General features: G+C 41.8%; 1 protein-coding gene and 1 long non-coding RNA gene across 4 annotated transcripts in view; one reads left to right on the top strand and one right to left on the bottom strand.

Moving 5' to 3' along the window:
* Window positions 1-21,255, top strand: part of LOC111264692 (RNA-binding protein MEX3B) — a 34,461-nt gene that overhangs the window by 9,379 nt on the left and 3,827 nt on the right. For all 3 annotated transcript variants that reach the window (XM_086970153.1, XM_022840779.2, XM_022840780.2), the window contains one exon: window positions 15,731-15,949. In XM_086970153.1, the coding sequence (XP_086826279.1) occupies window positions 15,731-15,949 (219 nt within the window). The remainder of the gene's footprint in view (window positions 1-15,730; window positions 15,950-21,255) is intronic.
* Window positions 5,038-9,692, bottom strand: LOC147752920 (uncharacterized). The gene is made up of 2 exons (XR_015312762.1): window positions 6,298-9,692; window positions 5,038-5,876 (listed from the first exon to the last, which is right to left on the bottom strand). It is a non-coding gene; the product is annotated as an uncharacterized LOC147752920 (long non-coding RNA).

Raw genomic sequence — 21,255 nt, 5'->3', positions numbered from 1 at the left:
GTAGTCGAGGTAGTTGCGACTGTAGCAACGGTGGAAACGCCGATGGCTGTAGTACTAGTCGAAGTAATAATAGTGGCGTTGATGATGGCGGTGGGCCAAACAGACGGTGGGGCGGCTTAATAGCCATCTACCCATCCACCCATCACTGGGTAGCTGCCCAAGGCGAAGGCAATGGACAAGGATTGATGGTGGATATGTGAGTGTACTACATTCAGGGAAGGAGTAGTGGATAAACCGCCCCTGTCTCCAGCTTTGGTTAGACCCGTATACAGGACCAACTAGAGGAAGACAAGTAAACGAATGTGAATATTATATCTCTCCGCCTCGTTTCTTTTCCTACTGATGATGATTCTGTTGTTGCACCTTCTTGTGAGGCCCAGGTCATAAGCCTGAAACAATTGAAAGTGAGGGACAAAAAATAAAGTCATACATTAGGAGTAACTGCTACACATCTCACCATTACAACACCACCCAACCTTGCCACAGTACGGCTGCATTCACTAACTGCTTAAATATAGATGTTAGCTGAATATTAGCCTGACATTGACTTTAAAAAGTTCAATGTTAATAGCAGGTCATAGTATATGTACCATTGGTATTATGCTGTAATATAATGTACCTAACAAAAATGCAGTTGCAGTTTTACTCGAATTCTGGCGACAAATTATTTCATTGTGTATTCGCGGTCTTCTATGTTTTCGTGTCTTGTCACCGATTTATTTATTTTTTCTCGCTAAAAATGTTCAGATTTAGTGTTGAATAACTTGCCTAACTTGTTTTCTACATTATCTTCACTATAAATTTTGCAAGTGATCAGAAAAAGTGGCGATCCGTTAGTGGAAGATCTGGAGAATACGGTATTTTCCCGACTGATTTGATTCTGATTGCAAAGGAATATTGAAGGATGATTTCCTTTAGTCTACCAGTTCTTTTCTGATAAATAACGTCGTTTACTCAATGCAACTGGGTCATATACAAATCTTTATTGACCTTTTATTTTTCTCAAACGTTTCCCGATGTGTAAGACTCTCCTAGTTCAACTAAATATAAATAGTAGTTTCGGATAAAAATCCGACTTGACTCCAAAATTGAGCGTATCTCATAGAGACACCCGTTTATTTCGTTAAGTCACCAGTTTAAAGTGGAGACACCGCTTCTGGTCGCGCGTGACGACTCCGTATAGAAATTTGTCATTGTAGCCGCTTGGTGGTATGTACCGGGCAAAACATTGTGGGTTAATATGAAGCAATGCTTCGTTGTGACGTTCACTTAGTATATGACGCATCCAGGTTTTTAATTTCTGCCTTACAATAGCAGAGGGTTCGCAGCTTATCTGCTAGGCCAATTAACGAGTTGTTTGCCAGGTCGATGAGGACTTATGGCGGCCAGCCGGCGAGTAAAATACATTTACCAGATACAAGATCCAATCTTTAATCCTGCTTCAAAAAGCTTAGCAAATCTTTTCGAGCAGCCTTCTCAACAGATATCCCAAGCTCCTCTGGCAGCTTTTTAACTTCGACGAAAGGCAGAGTAGACATCGAAATTGCTCTTTTTTTACCTGGAACTTCCGTCTTTGAGCCTGAATAGAACCTAAAATCGCACTGCGCAATGGACAATAAAAACGAACTGACGGAGCGGAGGACTCGAGAATTAAACAAGTAATGGAGAGGTAAAGCAAAAAAGAGAACGTTTAAAAAACGCCTTTACTTACGGTAAAACATAACAGTTATCGTTTGAGAGAGACTATTATGCAAAGGAAAACATTCTGAGGATATCAAGAAATCCAAAGGTAACCTCTTTTACAACGGTTCCTTCTCCGATTAACAATATCTTTAGTTGTTTGAAAATAGACTAAGTTATTTTGGGACACTGAAAATATTTCGTTACTAATGATTGTTACCCCCAAAGCAGAAGCGGTTAAGCGCTGTCTAGATAGTCGAGTCGTGAAATCTTATATATCGGGTTCTAAAGCGATTTTATTCTCCGTAAGGGCTGAGTCCATGAATTATAATCCTTAAAAATTTCGTTTGCGTACCGTAAGACGGAATGTAGAAAAAGTGCTTGAGAATGCCGAAAAAACTCTGTTCGACCAAACGAAAGCCACAAAAAGGTCTTTCGCGAAAAGTCGACACATCATAGTCACTATATTGACTCGACTTTCCACTCGTCTATAATATATATCTGCCTAATAAAGCTAGTGCGGCGTTTGCAGCAGTGCACTAGCGGATCAGTTGGTTGATCCGTTTGTTGTTGTTAGCTTTATTTAGCAATGAGTTTTCCTGGCTTGTTATGGGTAAGGGTCCGTACCTTTTGTTGAACTTTCGGCTTTACTTGATTCGTAGTATGAACAAATCATAAGATTACAAGAGGATTGTAGGAAGAGGAAAAGAAGCCCTACGCTAAGCTTTTCTCGGCTACTAATTGTGTGGAATACTAAATAATAATAAATACTAGCAGTTGCAATAATGGCATGCAGAAATAAGTGACCAAATGCAGGAACCGTTCGCAGCGTTACTAACCAGGGTTACTATTAATCCTCAGGGAAATAAGTAATAAAGAACAATTAAGAAACTAAGAAAAATAAGGTAGTATTATCAAGGTTAATGGCTGCTCGTACGGTTGCCATGCCGTTTCATAGGTTTGTTCGAAAAATCCCAAACAAACCCTGCAGGACCTTGCCATATCTGTCTTGTTTACATAACTGGTGATGCTAAATAAAAAAAATACTAGTGCTTCTATATCGAAGAGAAAGCTATGTCAACATACACACACAGGTGTATACATATATATAGAGAAGGGGAGGGAGAGAATCCGAGACTTCATTGCAGATTGCAGTGAAGTTCTCCAACGGATATATATAATACGCGCCATATGGGCATGTGTTTGTCTGCCATCGTCAGTATCTTTAATACTTCATGGTACTGCAACAATTCGTTAACATTATATCTGGCCATTATGCTGATATTTTTGCATTTGCTTCTTTTGCTTATTTTTTGAGGCTCTTACGTTACTTAGAATATTGTTCCTCGTTCCAGCTATACATCTATTTTCCCAATGCTAGGCCTTTTTAGGACAGGATATATGAATATCGTATTCCCAAATCTTACATAATTAGGTACAACTGTTGTGTAGTATATGTCGTTGATGTTGACACACCGATTATTCCAAGTAACTTTTGTGCTGAAATTTTAGGCTATCCTGGTGTAGCAGTAACAGTAATTGATGTAAGCTTGTTTGCGTGATTCAATGCTGTTGTGTGTTTTATGATTGTACAACCTTTCATATTCTCTTCGATATTGATAATGGTAGTGTAATGGCAGCGCGGCATCAGCCGTCGACAGCATCGACGTCCGCATTGTTGTTGTCGTTATAGCGTATTTGTCGTCGTAGTCTCAATAGTTGTGGAGTGGCAACAGACAAGGCTTTGGCTTTTGAGACGTTGGCTATGCACTAGGATTGACGCCGCCAACGGTTGCAGTGGTTGCTGGGTCCCCCAGCAGCAGCAGCAACAGTTTGGTCTTCGACGATAGCTAAGCGTTGCTGATTCAGTGTGAATGTCAGTGCCATTACAGGCATGGCGAACAAGGTAGTACTATTGCGTCTGTCAGGGCCATTAGTATTGCCCTTCTGTCCGTCCATCTGTGTGTCTACTCGCTTACCTGTTACAACAACAGAACGCAGAAGTGGCTGTTGTTGTGGTTGCTGCCGCCGGCATGTTATCGTCGCGTGAGTGATTGGCTGACTGATGGCCAAGGTTCTATAAAATCGACAAGAGCCGTCATAGTCGGCATAAGGAATAACCGAAGTCCGACGTGTAGCAGTTGGTACTACTGCAAGAGCAGCAGTAGCAGAATCAGCGCAACAGCTGAAGGATTCAAGGGCAGCCAAAAACAGGCAAGCAGTGAGCGAAAGAACGGACGGACGACTGAGCCAGCTGGCTCTGATGGAGAAAGAGTGCAGACAAAGGCACGAATAGATCTGGCTAGCTGTCCACTCAGTCAGACAACTAGCCAGATCTGGACAGAGAGAGAGAGGAGAAGAAAGTTGTCACGTCAGTCCTGGCTAGCTTTGATTAAGCGGGCCAGTACGGACGAAACGGAAAGAAGCGAACCGATATATATATATATATATTACTTTGATATGCGTAAAAAGACGTACCTTGCATTAAGACAAACAGGGTGCACCCCCTAAGTTAAAACTTTATCTTATGCTTTCTAATAAACTGCTGACGTTCATCCTTATTTTATACAACCAGCATTTAGCGTGATTACGGCTTCAACTTGGATCCTACACCACTACTCATTTTCAAAATTTTTAATAACTTTTTAACACTAACCATGCATCAAGCAATATTTATAGGCATAAATTTATTAAACTATCGTTCGAATATGCTACATGTAAGAAGTTCCAGCGGAATGAAAATGTCGAGCTGATAGCAGTCCAAAAATTTTTGGGGGCTTAAAACGACGAAAAAGTCCAGAATATAATCAGAAGTCTCAAATCAAGAAGTACAGAAGTTTCAAAAAAAACGAATTATAAGGAACTTACCTGGGAGACCCAATGAACAAGTGATATTTTCCTCTCCAATAACAATTCCTAATTTCTGTATTAAAAGTCTAGGTGTATCAGAAGTGTTTTTTGAACTATCTTGATGAATTTTCGAGCCCTATAGATCTTTCTATTTGCCTCACGGAAGCCGAACGAAAACTGGCAAGGGCATGGAGTGTCGATTTTAAGCAAAAAAAGGAGGTTTTTGAGCTCAAGTATTTCTCTAATGCGATAAGATTAAATAGTAGAGCATTTTCGCTAAAATTGCAAACACAACAGATTGTTTTTCACCAAGATAAGCTTGATTTTTGGCTCTAAAAAGAATAGGCCTTGATCCCACATCAAAGATAGGCGCTTAACTCGCACGTGTTATAAAAAAAATAGCTCCCTCGAGTTTAGTGTCGATTTAGGTACCGTATTTTGTGTGCTGTATGTACATACATATATATATATATATATATATATATATATAGTATTCAGTAAAGCTAATTTGTTTTTTTTTTTATTGGTGTTTATTAGTTAAATAAAAAAAAAAAATGCGTAAAAGCAAAGCAACCGTATCCAATTCAATTGGTCATGTTCACGGAAGGTTATCCCCCCCTTGGTTTAGTTACATTGAGCAATCGAAGATTGCTTGATGTTGATAGCCATAACAGCAAGGCGACAAACACTTATGTTTATCAGGGCTTCTTTGTTACCTTGAGATCCTTAGATAGCAGCTTCACAAGGAATTTTAGCAGAGGCTCAAATCTATGTTTATTATTATTTTGTGGTATGCTGCTGGTCGTGGGGGTTACGCGGAGCTCGTAGTAACTAACCCTACAACATCCGTTTGCCAGCCCCGAAACCTGGCTAGCGCTACAACGTCTATAACAGCACACTGCTGCTGCTAAAGACGCCGCTTTTGTCCTTTGGTTATTAGATAGGTAGAAGAACATTGGTCTTAAATTGTTGGTGAAAACTGTCGACGACGATGGCGGTAACGGTGGCCTTCGCTTGGAGCCACCATCGCCATACTGTTCCATTTGACATAACCGGCAGCGGTAGCAGCTGCCATTCTATGTTAATGTAGTAGATTGAAGTTGTGCCATTTCAGATAGAAGTCGTTGATTCCGACCGGTAGTGTTTTTGCCTGTCCAGTGGTCGTGGCAGGGACTGTAGCTTGTATCTTTTATAATGGTGCCTTCGCTGCCGGCGATGGTGATCACAGCATTGACATTTCTTGCCTATATGCAACAAGAGAATTCTAATGCTGTGATTTCCATCACAACACTATTAGCCGTCGTCGTCGTCGTCGTCGAAACGCTTGACCTTCTCCCGTCACTGCACTGCATACCGTCATGAATTACAACGAAAATGACAAAGCAGCATTCCAAATATTGTCAGAAATAGATAATTACTCTGGTAATAATGTAGTCGCACCTGCTATACTAATTGTTGTCATAATGTTGTGCAATGAATTGGATATTAAGCATTGTTGCAATTCAATGATGAAATGATTTTTGGTGTTCGCAAGGTTAGAGTAGAAGTTTTCGGGTTGGGTGAAACTAGAACTATCTTTTCGATAGGCTTTGCTGCAGTAGTAGCATCATCGATGTTTGTTCCTGTGCAAGAGCAGGAGGTTTAGTATTGTTGTTGTCGTTGTAAATCGGTCGTTTCTACGGCCGGATGGCGGGCCGCCGTCACCGATTGTCTGTTGTTCGCTATCATTTTTCTTCAAGTCTGAGGGTGAAGCTATTTCTACTGTACCTCGCTAATGATTTTGTGGCTTCAGACCATACTAGCCGAACCATGAACACACACACACACAAACACCTGTCGTCATCGTTAGTATTGCTATACTCACTCACTTTGTACACTTCGTACGTACACAATCATATGATACTATTTGTGCCATATAGCTGAACAGCAAGACGCTATGTCCTGAGAGTGATGGTGCCACTGCCGCCGTCGCCGATTCTGCTCCTAGCGACGGCTACCAGTGCGGCTGCGGTGCAGCGGCAAAGCGTCGCCATCGCCATAGCAGTCATCGTATAGGAGCGTGTGCTGGAGCAGCGGTAGCGTCGAACCCACCGACCGAGCAAGCGACAGATCGGTAGATCAGAGATAGACAGACGGGCTGACGGACGGCGACCGGCCAAGAAGCGAGCGACCCACACACACAGCCGTTCTATGGGCATCTGTCAATATTCTCTGTGGCGTTCATGTCTCTCACTCTGTCTACCTATGTGTAGTCTTTCCTTTGTTGGCGTCGACCGCACGCGTATTCTGCGCGCCTGTGTCCGTGTGTGTGTGTGTGACGCTTGTCTTCGTCATATATCGCCTAGTGCCTGTTGCTGCGGCTGTTGTTTCGGCCCCTACTTACATATAGTCACTGTATATACATGCAACAGTAGGAACGACCGCCGCAGAGGTGGCCTTGACGCCATCGCTTGAGGCCAAGAACCCGCGCGCATGGACGCACACGCCTGTGTATTACCGTGGACGCGCCGTCATGCCAGTGCCAGCAGCAACAATAACAACAACAACAGCTGCTGCTGCAGGAACAACAATTACGACAACGCTGCCTCTCTGTCGTCGTCATTCTGGCTCGGCCTGACAGCGGCCTCATTCAACGCTTCTCAGTCAGAGGCAGCAGCAGCGGCACCTCAGCAGCCGCAGCGACGTTGGCCGTGGCGACAGCCACATAAATAACAGCAGCAACAACAACAACATCGCGACGCGTCTATAAACGACAACGCGCCGGCGCAAACAGATAATACTTGCTGGTACACACGGGTAACCGAACAGCGGTTGTAATGGCAGTGGCAGCAGCCCCCCAAGCCATTCGAATAACAACAGCGACTACAGCTCAGCTAATGCCCCGGAGCAGCAGCTGTTGTTGTTGGTAGTATTATCGCTGGCACAACAACAGCAAGCATCGCTACAATATGGCCGAGATCGCATAGCAACTGCCAACAGCCAAAGGAGTAATAGTCGTACTGGCAGTGGTAGCGATCTCGGCAATGACTGACGCTGCATACTACGAAATCCCACGAACCCATCCAATCTAAATGCCACCCCCTCCCCCATACACAGTATTAACGCAAGCATGGCGAGGCAGTATTTCTGGCCACCAGCACTGAATCGGCGGCAACAGCAGCAGTCGCTCGATGTGCGAACACTGATCAGCTATTGATGGCGATACGCCCCCATCACCATTATGATCATCAATATTAGTGGTGTCAGCAATTCCGCAATCATCGTTGCCCCCTGTATCGACATTGATAAGGTGACTCGCTCAAACAGTTGTCATTAAAGCAAAGAGAAAACGTTTTACCGATGGAAAACGTTTAAGGGCAAATCATATATCAAGAGAAGAATTGTGATAGCGGACTTAATCGACCCTTTTCCCAAATGAATCCTGATCGCAATCTAGCTGCTGCTGATTCAATTCCGAGCTTTCTGGAGGAAATGGGCCCACTGATTATGTGTTACATAATCATAATTTCAATAGCAAAATTTAGACAACGTACCGACAGTGGGTTATATATGATACACTCACACGGTTCTTTAAGGCAAGTATAAACCCCCTGGCATGAATTCTTAAGGGCACTGCGAAAACTAACGGAAAATTCAGTTTTGTAATAATTTTACTCGTTGATACTGATCTCGTATGATTTAATCCGGACGTGGTAGTTAAATAAATAGAGCGAAAATTTGTACCAATTAGTAATAGCTAGTAATATATAAAAGATGGCTAGCTACTTAGCTATGAGACATTAAAAAAACATGGCAGTGCACTTCAGCACCTGAAGCAGTAACAGATCACCGCCTGTATGTGCAATAGGTCCCTCAGAGATGGGAAAGGCATTAACAAAACTGGTATCAAAAGCCTATTTTCCTTATAGCGGGTGTTCGAAGCTTCTGTAGGGAAGACTTTTACAGAGATCTTAGTCACATAAGTGAGAAATTTGAGTGTAAATCACAAATCTGTTGATGCTGCATGGTTTTCTTAAAAATATTGGACAGAGTGAAGAAGACCAAAGCAAAGGAGGACCTGAAGTTCATTAAAGATACAGATATGAATGATCCAGAAAATATAAACTTGTGAGCGACGAGCACTGCCTCAAGATATCAAGTTGTTAGAAGAACCTGATGAAGATGGAATATATGTGTGCAAAATTAGAGAAAATGCCACGAATGTCAAGCGGGTAAAACACGTAGAGAATACGTGACGTTTACGAGGCCGAGCGTGTGCGTCTCACGGCATCAGCCGTGGCACTGTTCTGAAGGCCCTAAGAGCCGGCCGAGTGTTGGTCAAAAGAAAACTTTTCTATGTAGCAGGTGAATGAAGCTTGAAAGCGCTATGTAGAAAACCTAATTTTTCTTAAGTGACCAAGAATCAACGTGCAAGTTGCATCACATTTCCTATGATGACGAATCTGGCCATTAAATAAAAATTGTAATTTAATTTAATTAAAAAAGAGTAAAACTGAAATTAAATTCTTAGTTCAGTTGACCATTCGATGCTTGATATGTAACTTTGATTATGAATCAAATCAAAAAAAAAAAATGGAAAATGCTTTGTATCTGTATGGATCTTTATTAATCGTTCTAAATAATTAAAACGCTTTTTACTAATCACATGTTATATGGGTGGCGAACAGTATCATATACCGTGTATTTCATCAATACTATTTAGCGCTAAACTTTAAAAATTCATTTTCTATATTGCCGTTACCATTTGTGAAAGTTCTAAAGGCGCGCGTGTTATCCATTTGGAAATACATTTAAGCTGGCGATGCAGTTTTTTTTTTATTTCATTACAATTGTTAGGAAATGTGCACGCTCGGCCTGGTGATCAAGGCGCCTGAATCCGTGTTTCTCTCCTTTCTTTCATAAATTGATGACTTTTTCATTGGAAACATGGATTCCTGCACTGCCGCGTCTCTTGCGATCAGACGTCTTCGATCATGGCCTTCACTTCGAACGCATCATTCGATTCGATTATTTTGTACCTACATATCGCTGCAACCTTTGCACATCCTTAAAGCTGTTTGGTACCAGATTATATTATACCAGAAATAAGGTACCAGATTGCTATTTTTGATTTACTTTAGAAGGGTAGCACCTAACAGATTTGCGGTCTTTATCCGAATCTTTAACAGTGCGAAACCTTCCTGTTTGAAAACTCTCTGTCAGATCGATGCTCGAATCTCTAGATTTGAATACGCGAGACAAGCAAAGCTGGCGCGGAATACCAGCTTTACTACTGCCTCAGCTACTAGAAGGAGCTCAAACAGCGCTAGGGTCATTTGAAGCACGTCTTTACAATACATCGACAGTTTAATAGTTTACATTTGAAAAACTAAAAATGCTTTTGGAAATATTGTTTCATTGTCGTGGAGTTTAACGGGTACCTTCATGCAGTGATAGAATCAAAAGAAAACGAAGATTTATTACAAATTTATTTTTTCCTCTAGTGTTGGGCTAGGAAACCGGGGGTACATATTGTGCACCCCCTTCAATGACACATAAAAGCTTTGCTCAGAAGCGCACGTGTACGCGGTTAGAAAAAGTTGGTGTTTCATTTTGATTGTAGATTAACACAATTCCGTCTCTGCCTGCTTGTAGAAGCTCTTCTGTACAACAGAACGCGTTTCTGTAATGTGATTCTAGTTATCCTATAATCGTTGCTTATAATAATAAATAAGAACAATATACCAAACGAGCATGCCCGACTAGTCCAAACGAAAGCCTTTGTCAGCAACTGTATGGGTTTTACTATGCCCGAAGTGTATCGGCAGATTCAAAAATCAGACGTCACAAAGTAATGGCATAAAATCCTGTTAGTATCCGCTTCAGCCTTTGCGATATCCTGTTCCTAACAACGAAAAAAACAGAACGAGCAGACGTATACGTGCAGATTCTATACGTGCCAATCAGTAAAAGCACGTCCAATGTTTACTTCATTGACTTCGTCGCCTTTTGACTTTGTGGCTATTTTTCAAGCATTACATTCGTTTCTCCGTGTTATGATCTGGCGTTCCTCGCCTAAAATCTTCGCCGTATCACGACGCAAGGGATATGTTCCGTCTCTATGATCTCACACGAGAAGGAGAGAGCACAAACTTGTCACTCCGTTGTCTGCCATTGTTTTGTTCCTTTCAAACTTCCACCTAACCCTTTCAGCTTTTATGCTAGTTTGGAATGGTCAGAGCAATTAGTAATGGCTGTCAGGTCACCTTAAATTTTTATGTTATTATGGTCGTTTATGCACTCACATATATATTTATAAATACGGTTGCGGCTAATTACTAAAATTCCGTCGGAATATATATTATTATGTATATCACCACTAGACATTACGTATAGATTTATTTACAGAATATGTTGTAATATTTGTGTTTATGAAAATATAGTTGCATTGTGTAAACGGATGTATTCAGGAGTGTTCATTTTAAATTGTAAAGCGTCAAAGTTTTTAAAGTTTTAGCCTCAAAACATCACAATTTCGAAACCTCGAGATCGAAGATGTTCCCGATTAAAGAGACTACCTAGCGAGAGTATTGTTGCGCATGGTGTCGCGTGGCACTTGCAGCATATTGCACACCCGTCTTGTACAGATGCGCGTAACATAAGGCAAGTAAAAACCCACAATCTCACAAAGAATGTATAAAAACCGCATGTACCACGAAACGTTGTGTCCATGCTTTTCCACGCTTCGTTAGTCACCGCTCTTACGTTATAAAAGTAGTATCGATTTCCACCATCTTTCTCTCCCATAAACTAAAGAACTCTGAGTAGCCAGAGGTAGCGGGGAACTCACGTCTTTGATGCTTCACAGATACCGGTGTGTTGCTTACGAGATATGTGTATACGTCCAACAATTGGTAATGCAGTCCTATGGCGCACTTTTTAGGAACGCAGGCTTGATTCGATCAGGTCTTTCTCAAATAATTTCGTACAAAGGAACTAGCTGACCTCTATTTTGAAAAAAAAAACCTCTTTATGAAGAAAGTCTTAAAGCTGTTCTTGTTCTCACACTTCCAACTACTGCTCGCTTTACTCTATCCGCGATGGGCTCCGCGAATGTTCAGCCGTTTGAGGGCAAGACTATCCCCACGTATCTGCACGCCGTTCACTTGCTTCAAGGACGTTTTGCCCTTGTGTAACGTGTAGGAAGCAGCAAGGCGGAACTTCATGGATTCTGTCTCGTCTATGTTGATCGATAGTTCAGTCTCCTCCACGTGGATTGCCAATTTTACGAGAGTTTCGTGGAAATGAAGCCGACTGCTATCAACGATGACAAGATGATCAGCATAAAGCATGGTTTTTACTTTGCCCGCCGAGTCTTGTACACGGAACGGAAGATCACTGAGAAGCAGCGAGAACAGTAGTGGACTCAGCTTATCATTCTGTATGACGCCGGTTGAGTAGATGAGCGGCTCCATCCGGGCCACTTCATTACGTATGCTCACCCAGTTCTCTTGTAGCATCGTCCTGATCAAGAGCAGCATGTTTTATGGAATGCCACATTCTGCAGACTTAATCAACATTTTGTATCTGAGAATCATTTGTCCTGCTAAGCCAAAATGCATCAACAAACTTCGAGGGAATTTCGTCAGCCAGTGTGTGACGAAATGTACCAGAAGCTCGTAGCAGCCGCAGATTTCCTTCGCGGTCGCCCTCCGTAAATATGGGTCAGGCATTCTACCTTTCTCTTTTGCTATAACGCTCAACAACGAGTTCCTTTAACTTGCTGGTAAGGAGTCAACATCCATCCTTGGTTGTAAGCAAACATTGAATAGCTGTGTCCAGCATAAGAACACGTCATCCGCACTTTTTAAGTGCGGGTCAGAGTCGACTCCGTCACTTTGTTTAGTTGCGGTTGTTTTAGGCACCGCAGTACCTCGAACATAGAGAACCCCTCAGTGCTTTGCATATCAAAGACGTTTGCTCATTCCATAGACAAGTGTCCGAAGGCACTACCCGTGGGATGGCTAAATGTGCGCGCTTCTAAAATATTCCCTTAGCAGACCTTCAACCCTTCTTCCATTCTTCCCTTGTTTGTAAGACTCAGTTGCTGATTGAGTCACTAACATGTCGTTTTGTAGCCCAAGGTACTGTCAATACAAGGCCAATTGAAATATTCGCTGATGCTAACCTTGTACAAGATATAAAGTGGCGTTATAAGTGAGTGATGTCTGGGACAGTCCCGTGATTAGCGGAGTGCAAGAGCGGCCAGCTTGTCTTGAACCATGGGCGTTATCGGCCCAGCTTCGGGCCAGTTACTGGCGATTCTAGCACTTCGATCAGGCCTTCGGTATCAGAGATGATATTTGGAGTTGCTGTTACCCGAAACAGGATAGTAACCTCGTAAGTACGCTTGATTCCACTCACAAGCATTCTACTTTCGTGCTATGCGTCTAAGTAGCTTCTAATTTATGTATTGTGCGTATTCATCATATTTTTTACCCTGACCGTTCTGCTGTCCGTTATGTGAGGACACGTTTAAGAAATCGACTATTACTGCTTAACAAAATGTTGGTGAAATGGTTAATAAAAATTAAACTCTATTGGCCATAGCAGTTCCTCCTACCAAAGCCAAGAACTAGTTAACAACACCTAACAAACGAGATAAGGTTGTTAGAGCTACTGAAAAAATTGTCTAGAAGTACCACTTGAGAGTGTGTGCACTCTTACGCCACTTACTTCCATTAACTATTAAACTACTCTAAGCATTTTCGTAAATCAACAAAGGCCATCGATTGATTTACACGACGAAGGAAGTAAAAGTGATTTGGCCTCAGGCTATACCAGTGGGTAGAGTTTTAGACATACTTCCATGCGACTTAACAACAATACCAATAGCGTTATTTTGGTGAAGTGCGACTTCTCGGTGTTATATAATATTTCAAATCAACACTTTCTTAATGCTTAGTGTACACTTCCATATAATGGCGGCAACGCCAAGATGGACAAGACCTATCATTTATATGACACATATTTTTGGCCAAGTATTTGGCTGTATTTAGACGTTTCCTGTAGTCTACCTCCTAAACAGTTCTCTTTCACATAAGTGTGCATGTTTAATAATGACAATGACAGGAACAGTAGGTATAGAAAATAAAAATTGACAAAGGCGGAGCAATGTAGGTGTTTTTAGCGTTCCGCGTGTGGTGCTATTATCATTACATAGTCCATGTTATCACGGACTCAATGAATCAATGCAGATAACTAGGAAGTAACCAGTGGCAGTCTTTAGTCTTGAGCTACGCGTTGTCTTAGCTGAGGAGCTTCTTTTATTATCTTCCTTCCCTTAACAACAGTTTCGTCGTGATCCTAACAATGTAACTGCCATTGCTGTTTAAATAGCGTAATAAAGGATGAACACTCGAATATTCATAATTAAATAAAATTTCTGATGATTCGATTTCTATCCCTTATCAAATTTAGAGTATACATGTATCGAATATGTCTTTGAGAAGACACGCTATCTTTAACATTTCTATATCTTTATGACCTTGTTACAGTAGTAAAACGAAATTATCTTACATCTTGCACTTCAGTATTATAGAATGCACTGCAACAATGCCCTAACAACAAAACACGGTTTCCCCGTTCTGATTATCAGCAGCAACGGCTGCTGTTACTACTGCGGAAGGCCACGCTCGCGTGCGTAGATATATTTACAGAATATCCTTTTCTTGTTAAAAGTATATTTACCAATTATGCGAATGCTTGTTTATCCCTAAAAATAACCCTGGAATCATTTGATCCTTCTTCAAGATAAAAACCAATAGGGTTTTTTTTACCTAAAAAAATAAACAAGACTCATATGTAGTTTTGGAACCATATATAGGTTTGTAAACGATATGTCTTTCGTTCAATAGAGTATTACGGCTCCTAATAGATATTTTTGTGCGCTGGCAATAACTCTCAGAATCTCGTATTATCATTAAAAACAATTACCAGAAATTCTGCATGCTTCCCTTGAAATCTGCAAGTGTTCATTCTTTACGTAAAAAGCAGCTGAAGCCACCTATTTATGTCTCATTAGTATACTGTTATTTAGTGCTTCAAAAAATATCTATTAATAATTTCTGCGTTGTCTCACAACTATTACACATATATAATGAGTGCTTATGAGCGAGCAGCCAGGACCACCTTCAGATTTTTTTGGTCTAATATCAACATCTTGTTATCTTTTGGCGTTGATACACAAATTATATTCTGTCTACGCTAGAGCGCTCGAAGATGCATTCACGGGTGTAGTTCATCCATCGAACTAATTTCTGTAATATTCTGTAAAAAGCAGGTACATCCGTTGCAAAACGGAAATAAACGTTTGGTTCAATGACTTTATTGTTAATTATTAAAAACGATTAAATTTCTTTCCACAGATCTTTGTCTGAAGCCAATATTTCGTTGGCACGTTGCTCTGCTACACTACTACTCGAGTAATGTAGCTAACACTATAGAATAAAATTCGCTCCTTTTCTGATAAGACTTTGAAACGATGTATATAAATATCGGTGTGATATCATTTCATTGCCTTAGCACTTTTAATTAGTAAGACACAGCCATACTCTAGCTAGCTGTGTTGTCGGAAAGCTTGCTCCAGGCCTGCTAGCTGCGGTAGCGGTCTTCTTATGTGAGACTGTCTTCTATGCCTGCAGCCCAGGAAGCTCAATAACATGTATTTAGTAAATTCTCAAATGTCTTTACTCTTATTTCTCTAGAAAAAAAACGCAAGCTCAATCTCCATTCCCTTACTTTATCCAGCTTACTGTCTACGTCCCTTTATTTTTATTGGGCGCTAATTAATTGAGTGTGTCAATAAGCCTAGCTTACAGTAGCGACGCAATGTCACGATGATATTGCAAAAAACCCGATAGATATTTATTTATTTCACGCACGTGCGTGGTAATTGTGCACATACTCATTTCGGTGTTTCAAAAAATTCATATACACGTTCTCTCTGTTTCTGGTTTTTTTAGAGACTCTGCAAATGAACTATGATATATTTTATACTACTTATCTTACATGGCTTATAGGACGTGTTTTGTTTGAAATTTGGAACAAGACGAAATCTTACATCTTCTTCGAGGCAGCGTTCGGAGCTAAAAGCAAGCAGTCTGATGCAGGTTGTTTTCGTTTACTTGTTCGGGTAACCGCTTTCGCTATTCTATTTCAGGCTGCAAAATTAAGGCTCTTAGAGCAAAGACAAATACATACATCAAAACGCCGGTTCGAGGCGAGGAACCGGTATTCGTCGTTACGGGTCGAAAGGAGGATGTTGCAGCTGCCAAACGTGAAATTCTCTCTGCCGCCGAACACTTTTCTTCCATCCGCGCGCAGCGCAAAAGTAACGGTCTTAACGCCATGGCGCCCGGGCCCAACTCCAATATGCCAGGTCAGCTACCCGTAACAATTATTCAATTATTACAGAATTAGGTAAGGCTATGAAAGTAAACTGCCAAGCCATGCTAGGCAGTGGCCTTTTTTATTTATTAAGAGTGAGACTACTAATATCGTTGTCGTACAAACTGAATTTTTATAGATTCTTAGTAATATAGTAAGTTTAAAAATGTGTCACAAGTGTTGTGTTTACTATCTCTCATATCGATGAACGGCCGGTTCAAGTTCAGCGATGTGACACACTATTACCCCACTGGGATGAGCAAAGAAAATTTATTCTAGACTGAAAATGACGATAAGATTGTATCAAGTGTACAATATATTGATATCGAATTGTGTAGACTAAAGTGGTTCTATCGATAGCTCAACTATTTAATATTACCATTTGTACTCACAGTGGTTAGTGCTGCTTTTATAGAACATAGCTATCCGTTTTTGGACGTTGATTACTCCTCAGTTGACTCATGTTCAGTAACTATCTAATAGTTTAAATAAGTGAAGTTTGCGCTCGAAAAATTTGAAACACTAATCCGAGTACGATTCACTGTCATAGGGCAGTAGTGGCGCCATAGGGGCAAATCTGACACCTGAAATTTGACTGCTTTGTACGTGTTATGAACGTTCGGCTAATTGCTGCTAATTATTACGACTGTCACGATGAACGTCCTTAGACCTTAGGTCTTCATTAGGTTAATAAAATTACTACTTGGTACCGATTTTTCGAAATTATTTTCTAATAAAAGTATTACACATGCTATCGCTGATTCATTTAATGCAAGCTATACTACTGAAATGCATCAACTTTGACTATCGACTATATGGCGATAATTGCTCGTTTTTGCTTCCTGTTGTTTGAGCTCCTCCAGATGTACTTGTCTGTAAGTACAAATCTACCATAATAATAATAATAATAACCTCTTCACTTACTGAGCTATTTATTTATATGGAGTTGTGTGTTGTCTGTTTAACTAGCACAACTGTGTGTATATTTCCCGTATACTAGTGTCAGCGCATTAGGTTCCGGGGCAGCAAAAAGGCCAGGGTGTGGCATATGGTCCCTGGTGGGTGAAGAGTCTTCGAATGATCTATTTGGAATTCAACTGAATCTCTTCGTATTACTGCATTACACTGCGGCATTCTGCACACGATGTGCAACAGAAAATAGAAAGAAGCAAGGAAGAGACTAAGCCGTTTCTTGGCTGATGCTGCCACTACGAACCTCTTAAGTACGGGCCTGAAAAAGGACGCTGGCCAAGTGGGTTTTATCGAACGACAAAAGCATCGTGTTACACGCATTCTAGTACGTTATTCATGGCCGACGCTACTTTATTAGTTCAGCTTATCGTTGCCCGAAAGAAAGGAGTGTCAACCCATGACTTTGGCGCCTTTTCCGCCGCATTTCGAATCTGGAAGAACAAGAAAAAACTTGAACTAAACCGAGGTTGTTCTGGAGCGTTGCATAAAGATGTGCAATTAGTTTTCTTCTATCTTCATTATAAGCCTATCTACAAGTCAATTGGTTCCTTAGCGTTCTGCTACTTGTACGCAACGTACGTGTCAATAACCAAAAGTGCAATAATTTTTCAGCACGGCGAAGGTCCTTACACTTTGAAAGTGTAACAGATCTTTCTCTCAGCGTCGTTAACTCTTGTCCGAGGACACGATTCTCGCTCGCTCGCTAAAGCTGTTCTGAGCCATCCCTCCTGCCTCACCTTCGTTGCCTATCTACGCCCTGCGTTTCATAATAGTCCGTCTCTGGGGTGGCATCACTGCCACCACCAATACTATAGCTACAGCTAGCAGCTATCCAGACAGGCAACTAGGTAGCAGCCGCCATAAGGCCGGGTCGTCTGCTGATCAGCCGGCCGGCCGGCCGGCCGACCAGCTAGCCAGCCAATCAGGCAGCCACGAACATCAATGCATCTATATATAGCAGTGAGTGAGCCAGAGAGTCGCTCAGCTAGCCTTCCCGCCCGCCCGCTAAGCTCTAGCTGGCTGTCTTCGCGATTGCGTAGTGAGTAACGTGTTTGCCCCGATAAATACGAGGGATACGTGGTGGTCTGGGTTCGAATGCGGCAATAGACACTTCGTGCTGGGAGTTAGCACTCTGACGGAATGCCTAACGCACATGAAACATTTAGCTCGAGCTAGCTGCTCGCTATATATGCATATCACAGCGAAAGAAATAGGGGAGTGAGCAGGCGTGCTTTAGCTCTGCCGGCAGCCGCCCAAGGGCACTCGTTTCTTACTGATCATCATCAGCATCTGGCCGAGTTTGAGTCTGGTTTAAAAAACGGCATCGGACCCGTTACAACTGCTAGTGCTGCTGGGTTAGCAGTACAGAGTAGAACTGCTGATACAAACGCGAGCTTGTGGGCAGTATTCAACATTGTAACAATCCATTAAGTCCCTAAAAAAACCAACACTGAAAAGCCGAAGCTGTGACTGCCCTAACAAGTATGCTAGGCTTCCTCTAGCCCGCATTTATTATAAATATACACATTGTGTCATAATGCACCGACGTAAAAAAAATGACGTTTTAAGAAGACAATCCGTAATGGTAACGCGAATATAGATGTAGTAGTCAAGCTCGAGACCTCGCGATCAATCGATCACTATCGAAAAGGGCGGGGGGGGGGGGGGGTATTACCGAATAATGTAAGTAGCGTCAGGTCGGTATCTTCCGATATTTGTTTTCGAGACGCTTTCCGTGAGATTAGCTACCCTGTATTCGTATTCCAGCTGGTTATCGAGTGTACTTCAGGATGCTGACGCTCCCAAACGCTAGTTGTTTTGATTAAGCGGTGGCTGAGAAGACAACATGAACTGTTATAGCGCATATCCCGTACTTATGATTTCATTGCTACAACGCATGTCGGAAACAAGTGTGGTCGTTGAACTTCGCTTACTACAAACACTAAATCATTTAGTTTTAATATGCGCGTATCTAAAGCGTCGCCTATTTATAATAGCACAGATAAGTAACTTGTAAAATATGACGTACTATGTATTAAATAATTGCAATCAGGGTAAGCTGAGCGTCCAAGTTATTACCGAGCTAATTACAGATGCACACCCGGGATTAATTATGCGTAGCAAAATAGTATTGCTTACGATTGCATTGTTCTCCTAAAAGAAGAAGCTGAGGGTGCGTTTAAACAGCACTCATTTTCCGAAATGGGGCCGAATCCAGAAGGCAAATATAGATTGCATGTTATCTTGCTGTTCCTGTTTACTGAAGTTGGGTCCCCGACAACGACGCGTAGACCCGAGCGCTTATATATACCTACAGCAGTTTGCGTATGCATACAAAATCCTATGTGTCGCGTATTGGCTATATGCACAGAGGTGTGCTTGGTGAACTAACGTGCGGCGTCAAAGCTGTTAGTGTCAAACCGGACGCCTTACTGTCATCTGTCAGCAGCATTTACGAATAGAAGAAAAAATTGTCGGTGGTATCTTATCGGACGTCTGTAGACAATTAGCACAGATGACCTGCTAAAGTAGGTAATAGGACATATTAAGTAAGCAGTATCAACAACCCTTCAAATCTGCTGTTCCGCGAGGGTCCATACAAAAAAAAAAACAGTGGGAAGTTTCTTGTCAAATAATTGCTAATACATGATGTGGATGCTCACAACATGCGGGGACTTATAGATCTGCCGTCTCCGCGGCGGCGATGGTGCTAAGTTAATACAAATAAGGTAACCTAAAAGCCAGGAAACGAGTGAGCAGCTAGTTTTCCCGTTCCTGGCATTGGCAATATTCGGATTAGGGTATTGTGAAGAGGGGCATCAATTGTGGGGAGTAGCAAATTGCAGCAATTGCTGCTGACGGTCGTGTTGGCCCTCTGCGACAAATTTCTAGTGCGTGATGCACTCTGCCTGCGAGCACCATATTAATTTTTTTGAAACAGCTGTTGCTGGTCTCGATACAGGCACGCGCTCACGGCTCGATGTTGATAGAGCTTCTGAACAAGGCGATGTTGCTGAATTTTCAGGATACGTTAGATGACCACGGGTACTACTGTTTCACGCTATCTAAGCTCTCGGTAAGACCTAAAGTGTTTCTTTTACTGCTTAGCTCTGGATTTACTATTCTCAAGGGCAATTCCTGTATTTCAGTGGCTTTGCTTGTGCTCGGATCTCTCACATTGTGCAAACACTGGATAGATGACTGTCAAACCTGATATTGGTGCGCCAGTAGCCTTCCCTACTACGTACCTAAATGTCCTACGTGTTTCGTCGCCCAAAACTTCGTGCGGTACCGGAACTTTGTTCTGCCAACAACTTCTGTTAAGAGGCGCTGCACTGTAAGTTGAGAGCTCCAAAGGTTTGGCCAGTAGAAAAAGCAGCGAAGATATCCTACATGGCGCAGCGTGCCGTTTACAAGAAACCGTCACATTCTTGAATCCGGTAATAACGGCGACTGTCGAAGGCTGGACTTTTTTTGTGCTATAATCGATGCGATGAGGTCACTAAAGGTTTTTACGCGTCTGCGTAGTGGACGGCGGTATTCCCGGCTCCGGTAAATGACTTCGGTTTCTCAGATACCTTCGACACTTTGCATCTAATAGAATTTGCCCTCATCGTATCGGCTTGGTGATATCTCCTCGTTATAGATATAGTAACAGACGTTCGGCCTTCAGTCTATGCGCGTTCCTATCATGCGCGTACCAGTTTTAACGACTAATTACGCACGAAACAGACTGGAAAATTATTTCAGCATAAGAATTCACTCCTATGCCTTGTAGTCGTCGCGACAGAAAAACCTTATTTCCCCCGGAAGAAAATGAGTGCAAAGTTCCGCCTCCCGTCCGACTTTCGCCATCGTACCATAAGTGGGCCACTTTCGTTTAAACACCTGTCTGTACTCGATGCAATACATGGCCATTTCCGCAACGAGAACTTTAAACTCCTCGAGCCATACTATAAATCTTGGGCTTATAAACGCCGATACTGGAGATCCCGTTCACTTTCGCAAGCGTTTGGTCTTCTGATGATTTAGTAGCTAAGCCTTATTGAATGTTTTCTTGTCATTTCCGCTAAATTGAGCAGGGCCGACTTCGCTTTCTGGTTGACTGAAATGAGCAAACGTTTTCAGAGTTCATTCGTTCTCAGCTTATTTGTTAAATTGTATCGGAAATTATATCATGACGTTTCATGCATCATAATAGATAATGATATACGTTTTTATAGCAGGTGCTTATTGCTATCAATGTATAGTGTATGTGACATATATTTCTGGAATTTGGATATGCTTATTTAGAGAAAATCCTATGACGTATGTATGTTATTTTTG

This window comes from Varroa jacobsoni, unplaced genomic scaffold (genome assembly GCF_002532875.2).
Source record: "Varroa jacobsoni isolate VJ856 unplaced genomic scaffold, vjacob_1.0 scaffold_885, whole genome shotgun sequence".
Classification (NCBI taxonomy): Eukaryota; Metazoa; Arthropoda; class Arachnida; order Mesostigmata; family Varroidae; genus Varroa; species Varroa jacobsoni.
This window is presented reverse-complemented; position numbering and strand designations above follow the sequence as displayed.